This window comes from Urocitellus parryii, unplaced genomic scaffold, assembly GCF_045843805.1.
Source record: "Urocitellus parryii isolate mUroPar1 unplaced genomic scaffold, mUroPar1.hap1 Scaffold_291, whole genome shotgun sequence".
Classification (NCBI taxonomy): Eukaryota; Metazoa; Chordata; class Mammalia; order Rodentia; family Sciuridae; genus Urocitellus; species Urocitellus parryii.
In genome coordinates, this window is record NW_027552722.1 from 68130 (window position 1) to 76499 (window position 8370).

The 8370-nt window shown below is 53.3% G+C and overlaps 1 protein-coding gene across 1 annotated transcript; it reads left to right on the forward strand.

Moving 5' to 3' along the window:
* The first annotated feature begins 4487 nt into the window (after nucleotides 1–4487).
* LOC113177633 (olfactory receptor 13G1-like) lies at nucleotides 4488–5402 on the forward strand. The gene has a single exon (XM_026382191.2). The coding sequence runs from the start codon at nucleotides 4488–4490 to the stop codon at nucleotides 5400–5402; it is 915 nt and encodes a 304-aa protein (XP_026237976.2).
* The last annotated feature ends 2968 nt before the right edge of the window (nucleotides 5403–8370 follow it).

Consider the following 8370-nt stretch of genomic DNA (forward strand, 5'->3'; position numbering starts at 1 on the left):
GAAACAAGGATGTCAACATGGCCCTGGGGAGGGTGTTTGCCTGCACCTAGTAGATGAGGGAAGGCAAGTGAACTGTTCCAGCTAATCCCAATGTCTGACTGAGAATCTGATGCCGTGGCAAGGAGTGAGAAAATGATTCATGCAGTAGATCTATAATAATGGGACTCCCAGAGGGCCGCTGCCTTCAGTGTGACGTGCAGACATCTGAAGCCTGAGGGTGGAGGCCCTCGGGGTTTACAACAGGGAGAGTCAGGAGAGCTGGGAGAACGGGGAGAGCAGGCCACTGCTTCTCCTTCTCCCACCCTGGTTGGGCTGCTGTCCAGTTGGAAGCCCCTGGAGCTCCTCTGTGTGGGGTGCTGCTGGCCGTGTCCTCCTTCAGGGTTCAGGCTCAAGGGATTGCCGTGGACCAGACTTACCCACCCTGTCCACAGCCTGGTGCAGTGTCTCTGACGGCTGGTCTTGATATCCTGCTTTGGAAAGCCACCAGACCTGGTATCCAGCTCCCTGCTCTTGGTGTGATCTTGCAGGGGACTGGGGAACCCTGCTCCTCACTGGGACTGTGAGGTGGCAGAACTGCAGTCTGGCCTCCCACACCAGTGCTCTGAAGAGGTTGTACTCACTGCTCTTTTCTGGGACAGGAACACCCTGCAGCCAGGACATCCGCCGCTGGGGCGGAGTGCTTGTGGCTCCCACAGCGTTGCTTCTGGGTTTCCTTCCCTCCTCCTTCCATCTTGCCCTCTGCATCTGGCCTCTGAGGGAGGGACACGGAAGGGCTCAGGCAGTCAGGACAGATGGTGCCTGAGGAGGCTGGGGGCAGGGCCAGAGCAAAGAGCAATTTCCTGCTGGTAAAAGTGCTAGGGACACAAGTGCGGGACCCAATCACAGAGACTACTATACTTGTGCCCCCAAGCAGGGGACCCATAGAAAAAACCCAGCGACACAGGGACAGAGGGGGCACAAGTCAACAGTAGTGGGGAGAACGTGGACCGGGAGGGAGATGAGGAGAGGAGGAAATTCCAGAGACCGTAAGAACAGGCCAAACTCCGCCATGGACTCCCAGCTCTGGGCACTTCTCTTCAGAGAAGTCCATCCCTGTCGCTTTTTCAATGAACCTGCGCTTGCTTGCTGCCTCTGGGTCCTGTTCTTGCATTCTTTGCTGAACAGAGTCAACAAATCCACACCCCTGGACAGTAACTTGAATGCTACTGTTCTTGGCTTGCCTGAGATGCCCTCTCCTTCTCGCCTCCTCCTGGCACTGTCTTCTAGGCTGTGACACTCCCTGCCTTCATGGTCACTGTTTGCCAGTGACAGCCAAAGTGCCGACACCTCTGTGCCTCTCCTCTGAACCCCACCTGGCTCTGCAGCTGCCCTGCTAACGCCCCGCTCACATGGCGGGTATCAGGCCCCATGTCCGCCTTCAGCCCTGTCTAGTTGTGACAGCCAGTTACTGACACTGCTTGACTTCTTTCCTGCATGCTCTGTGCCACCCATCCTCAAAGCTGTGGACCTTGCCCTAGCCCTGCCTCCCAACCCTTCCACTGGCACCCCTTGCCATTCTTGAGGTATGTTTCTTTATAACTGTCGCAACATTTACAAAAGGTTTCAAGCACAGCAGAGTTGGCAGAACCCTGGAGTGGACACTCGAGCACCCATCACCCACCTTTTCTACCTGTGATTCCTTGCTACGTTTGTAAACTTTATTTACTCCCATGCCAAGTTATCTGTTTTTGTGCATTTCAAAGCAAGCTTCAAACATCAGTACATTTTGTGCGGGGTTACTGGTGATGCAACCCAGGAGTAATCTACCACTGAAATATATCCCAGTCCTTTTATTTTTCATTTTGAGATGGAGTCTTGCTATGTTGCTGAGGCTGGCCTCCAACTTGGGATCCTCCTGCCTCATGTGGCGAGTCACTGGGTTTACAGGTGTGCACCACCATGACAGACATCAAGACACTTTTAAGTATTTCTGTGTGCATACCATTAGAGTTCAACATGTATTGATAGGGCCCTTTTTTTACTTTTAAGGTAAAATTTCAAACAACGGACTGCATAAGTAAGGGCTTGCATCACTGTTTTGACACATGCACACATTAGTGTAAATCACACCCAGCAGACAAGGATGACACCTGGGAGGCTGAAGGGTTCCTGCTGCTGTTTCCAGGCTGCCCAGGGCCGCCCTCATGAGTGTCATCCCATCTCTGGTCCTCTACTTCATTATCGGCATACCTCGCCCTCGACTCGACCACCTGGCTCGCCCTGCCCTGTACCTCACCCCTCATGCCTCTTTCCACCTGTAGACTCTGCTCCCTAGCTCCACTGCCTCATCCTGTCCTCAGTCATCCTGCCTGCCCTGTCCTCTGCCCGTCCTGCTCCTGCAGGCCAACGCTGCTCTCCTACTCATCCTGCTCCCCCATTCAGCCCTCTCTGAGTCCCCTGTCCTCCACCACAACTCATAGGCCAGTTTTGAGCCTTTGGGAGTTCCTGTAAATGAGGCCACACAGGCCACCTTCTCTCATGTAAGGCCTATTTATTGCATAATATTTCTCAGATTTGTGTGTGTGTAAGTGGTTTTCATTTCTGTTAACATTATATTCTATGAATACGGTGTATTTCTTTATCCATTTGAGTGTTGATTACTATAGACTCTAATTCTTTGCTATGAAGAATAAATCCTCTCTGCACAATTATGTACAAGATATCCGATGTCCCTGTTTCTCTTGGTGTGATTGTGGGTGGCATTGCTGGGTTGGCATGTGTATACTTAGTTTTATTAGGTATTTTCTTCCAAAGCAATCATGCCATTTTAATATTGCCAGAGATTTATAGTTGCTTCATAACATCACCTAGACTTAGTGAAAAAAATTTTAAAAATGAGGTGGTAATTATTCCATCCTTTGCCCACAGCCCTCAATCTTGCCCTTGGGGTGAAGTTATGTGTTTAGGATTGTCTGGCCTCTGGATTTCTTCTTTTGAAGCTGATAAACTTCCACAAACCTGTTCTTTGCTACTGCCCCATTGACATCCTACAAACTTTTAGAGTCCTGTTTTCACTTTCATCAGCGTCACAAGGCTGACACACCTCCCTTTTGTATTCTTATTGATGTGTTATTTAGAAATACATGATTTAGTTTCAAATATGTGGGCATTATCCTGAAAGCTCACTTTCCCTGGCTTTAATTCCACATGGTCAGAAAACATACTTTGTATGACTTAAAGGCTTTAAAACTTGCTGAGGCCTGTGCTAAGACCCAGTGTGTGGCCTTCCCTGGTGAAGGTCCCCAGGGTCTTGGATAGGACATGCGTTCTGCTCTTGTTGGGTGGAGTGTGCTGTAAGCCTGAGTGATGCTCCCCATGAGGGCCTGGGTCTGTCCCCAGGTGCTGGTTAGCTTCCCAGAGGGTCCTGAGCTCAGGCACTGGTTCTGCCTAAGTGGGGAGGTGGCTCTCCCTAATTGGTCCCTCAGGGCCTGGCCCATCCCTGTAAGCCCTGGCCTCTGGCTATTACAGATGAGACAGGGCCTGTGATCCTTGTCACAGGTCTCTTACTGTCCCCACACACAGCTGCAGATGTCTCCCACAGTTCCTTGCTGGTGTTTATTTTGAACCTGTTCTGTTTCCCAATGAAAGCTAATGACTCTCTTTCATGGTAAAGAGAAGCAAGTTTCTTGAGAGGACAGGTGAATTTCAGGAATATTTTACCACGTTCGTAAGTACCTGCTCTAAGGGGATGCTGATTCTCTATATCCTGTGTTTGACGAGAGATGGTGATGTTTTGATACCTGTGGTGCGGTGCTGTATTCTACACTGACCACAGCCATGAGATCCCTCTGGCTGTGATTTCTGAGGGGGCAAGTTCTCAAATCCCAGGTGAAATTTCACTTTCTTATCTCACTGAGCAGCCTGGACAAAACGTAGCATAAAATCTCTGGTGCTGGCGGGTGCTCAGTCCTGCCTGCAGACAGGCTTGCTCCTCCAGCCTCAGCAACAGGGGTTCAGTGAGGTGACCGTGATTGCCAATGCACAGGTCATTGTGAGGACCTGGGCGGCCCTGGGTGGGTGCTGCTTGGATGTGACCTGGGAGCATTGGGTCAGTTCTTCTCATTCCTACCCCCTGACCCCTGAGGACGATTTTCCCGAGGACACAAGCTCGGGTCTCTGGGAGTTTGTGGGTGACCCCTCCCCAGTCATGCTTGGTGCCTGTGGGCTGTGGAGCCAAGCAGACTGAGCAGGAGGCCAAGTCCTAAATGGTGCATCCCTGGGATGGGTGAGGATAGGGGTCGTTTCCGTGGCTCTCCCTGCAGAGTCTGGGGCTCAGAGGCACATTTATACCCCCAGGGTCCTGAAATCCTGCCTCGAGTGGGTCTCACACAACCAAAGGGAGGAGTATTCAGAACAAGCAGGGACAGTGGCCTTTCCTTCTTTTACAGTGGGGGATCAGAGGTGTGGGGCGGAGCAGCTGCCAGGTCTCCACACCCAGGCCCTTGGGGATGAACCAGACGCTGGTGACCGAGTTCACCATCCTGGGATTTTTGGAACCCCCTCGCCTGCGAGCACTACTCTTCCTGGGCTTCCTGGGCCTCTACTTGGCTGCCCTGTCGGGAAACCTGCTCATCGTGGTGGCCATCTGCACCAGCCCAGCTCTGCACACCCCCATGTACTTCTTCCTGGCCAACCTGGCCGCAGTGGACATCCTCTGCACCTCCACCATTCTGCCCAAGCTGCTGGGCAGCATGGTGGCTGGCAGGACCATCTCCTATGGGGGCTGCATGGCGCAGCTCTTCTTCTTCACATGGTCAATGGGGGCAGAGCTGCTGCTTTTCTCAGCCATGGCCTATGACCGCTTCGTGGCCATCTGCCAGCCATTGCACTATGGTGCACGGATGGGCTCTCGGGCATGTGCTCTGCTGGCCGTGGCCGTGTGGGCCATCAGCCTCACCAACACCAGCGTGAACACGAGCCTCATGCTGCGCCTGCCACTCTGCAAGTCTGGCGTCGTTGAGCACTTCTTCTGCGAGATTCCCCCACTGTTGAGGCTGTCCTGTGCCCCCACACGACTGAACGAGGTCATGGCCTTCACCGCGGACGTGTTCTTGGCCATAGGCAACTTCTCGGTGACCATGCTCTCCTATGGCTGCATCATCGCCAGCATTGTGCGCATGCGCTCAGCAGCGGGCAAGCGCAAGGCCTTCTCCACCTGCTCCTCCCACCTGCTGGTGGTCACGCTGTATTACTCCACCGTCATCTACACCTACATCCGCCCCGCGTCCAGCTACTCACTGCGCAAGGACAAGGTGGTGTCCATCATCTACACCTCTGTGGCGCCCACCCTGAACCCACTCATCTACACTCTGAGGAATAAGGACGTCAAAGTTGCACTCAGGAGACTTCTGTGCTGCTGCTGAGCCCACCAGGCCACCAGCTCCCAGCCCTGCGGGGTCAGGGGTCCAGGTATGGCAGGGACACTCAGGGGCCCACGCCCAAGGACCACAGCAGGGACAGCACCCCCCCCCCCCCCCCCCCCCGGCTTCCCCAAAGCCCTCCCCCCAGACCCGCTATACTGTTGAACAAGGGGGCAGGCGTTGGGGTGCCTGTGCCCTGTGCTATAAACACACTTAGGAAATCATCAAACGGTGATCTGTGCCCTCATGTTGACTTGTCCCCTCCACGGTGGCTTTTCTGGTCCTTCCACGCTCATTTGTTCCAGGCATGCTGCCCTTTCTGTCCCCTCCTATTGATCTATCTCCTGTGTGTGGCTTGTCTGTCCCCAAGGCCATGATGCTTTCATGTCTCCGTCACTGTTGACTTTTGACCTCCCCTGCAGACTGCATCTCTTTGTTGACAAGGACACTGTGTTGTCCTTATCTCTGACCAGGCACAGGGCAGGTACCCATAAATATCAGTTGACTGCCACAGGATGAAGGGAGCCAAGATATGTCACCACGTAGGTCATAGGACTAGGCTCAGGAGGGCCAGGCAGAGGCGGCCTGTGGTGTGGTTAGTAAGGGAATGGACAATTCTCTGCTTCCCCAACCTGAAACACTTCCTGTCCCTGTGGAGAGTGGACGGGGAAGAGAGTGCACGACATCAGCCTGCTTTGCTGCTTGGACCCCAGGGGAAGAGGGGCCACAGGAGGGCATTCAAGGGTGAAACCTAAGCCACCCAGGGCTGTGCTGCGGGGCATTCATAGCCACCATGGGCCTCCAGCCAGGGCATCCTCAAGTGGCCCAACACACTAAGTCCTGCTCCTCTGGCTTCTCGGGCTCCCTCTGGGACAGAACCCTGAAGAGTGACCATGAGTCTTTTCCATTAGAGACATTTCATACAGTGAAGTTAGGAAACCTGGATAGGCATGAAGGAGATCACAGGAAGAGCAGAATCATGGTGACTGCGTCCAGAGGGGCCTTCCTTCACATTCTCCTCTCTCAGTCTTCCCATGTGCACAAGCCACACACAGATCATGATCAACTTGGTGTCAGTCTGCACACAGGGGTTTGCACACGATCCCTTCAGTTCAGAGAACGTGGCCTGAGTCCTCACAGGTCGTTGCAGACTTTGCCACCAACTCCTGGTGGAGGCTCTTTGTGGCAGCAGGTTTAGGGTGCAGCTCCCCACGGGCCACTGCCACCTCAGACTCCACCTCTGCAGTGCTGGATGGCACCCTCTCCCCAGGCCCTGCATGCAGTCTGGCACTTGGTGAGCAGCCCTGGCTTTTCTCTGACTTTAGAATAAAGTGCACACATGTTCAAGGATATTCGGGAAAAGAAAAATTACAATGGAGGCCATGCACTGTTTCTAGCATCACATAGACTGTGGTAACGACAGTGTCCACACGTGTTTCAGGTCTGGAGAATGATCACAAGGAGACAGGAAGGAGAAAGACTTAAACCTTGACAATTTGAGTCATCATGCAGCTTTTCCATGAGGAGACTTTTGGGCAGCTGTAGGAGGTTGGAAGTAGTTGGCAAGCCCAAGTCCTGTTGGCTGAAGGATCAGGGGCAGAGCTGTGGCCACAGGGTAGTTGGAATTGAGGAACCACAGGGGCCAGGGACATCCAAATTAGTATCTAGTGTTTTCTTTTTTCTATAGAAATACTTTCGCATCCTGAATTCTTTTTTCATAAAATTTTCTCCTGGTGTACAGAAATACCACTGACTTTTATATGTGGATTTTGTATCCTACAATTTTCATGAATGTATTTTTGAATTCTAATAGATTCTTAGGCGTCCTGGTGGCTTTGAGGACATCGTGTCAGAGAAGTCAGATGCTGTTATGGTTTGCATGGCCCATGTGTCTGCAATGCGGGAATGTTCAGAGGCAAGTCCACTGTGAGTGCTGTACCCTCATTGATTGATCCATCCCCTGTTGGATCAATTTGAATGAACCGTTGCGTGGTGACTCTAGGCAGCTGGGCATGGCTAGAGGAACCAGGCATGGCTATAGGAAGCACCTCCAAGCAGTCCTTCCAAATTATTACAACTGATGAGGTCAGAGCCCTCCTGGACCAATCACTTCCCAAGGCGTCATCTCTGGACATGGCTGCCTTGGGGCCCACACCTTCTCATGTGAACCTTGGAGAACACTGGCGATCCCAAACATGACCTTCTCCCCCTGGTCCCACAGGCCCATGGAGTCCTCACAGTGCCCACGCCTGCAGTCCTTCTCCAGGTGCCCAGCAGCACTTCCTCCTTCCTCTCCTGCCCTCTGCACAGGAGGAGTGAGTGCACCTTGCCTGCAGACATTGTGCCACATGTTCCTAGCAGCAGTACAGACAATGGCCCCACTGGCAGCAGCCTGTTGCCCTCTAGCAGGGGCACAGATGACCGCCTGCTGATCTTTCTTACACTGTAGCTTCTCTTGTCCACAAAGAGGCCTGAACTCTGCTATTTGCCACAGTGGTGTGCAATAAGAGGTGACTGTGTCCAGGGACACCACACAGAACCCCACCCAAAGGAAGACTGCACCCTGGATGTTTCCGTTTCATGAAATCTTGGAGATGCAAGCACATCTGCAGGGCCAGGAGGCCCAGTAGTGGGCCTGGGGCAGGTTTCAGGGACCGTGGGGAAGGGGAGCAGAAGTGCCTGGCTCCTGAGTGTGCTCACTGCCTGAGGCCAGCAGGGCCTCGGAATTGCACCTCTCCTAGACCCCCCCACAGGGACCCCGGAGCCTGCCTCTCACCATGTCTGAGTTCTGCTTCAGACAGAAGCTTCCAGGTGGGCTAGGACTCGGGGTGGAGCTGGTGCAGTGCAGGAAGCACCCGGAGAAGGGAGGAGAAAGTCCCCGTCCCCTGACAGGGCACAGGCTCTCGAAGGCACAATGCTGCTGATCACAAGAGAAGACCAAAGGTGAACTGGCCTCAAGTACCAAATGGCG

Bases quoted from the DNA above. Each gene is read 5' to 3' on its own strand.
- LOC113177633 (XM_026382191.2), top strand. From the start codon at position 4,488: ATGAACCAGACGCTGGTGACCGAGTTCACCATCCTGGGATTTTTGGAA.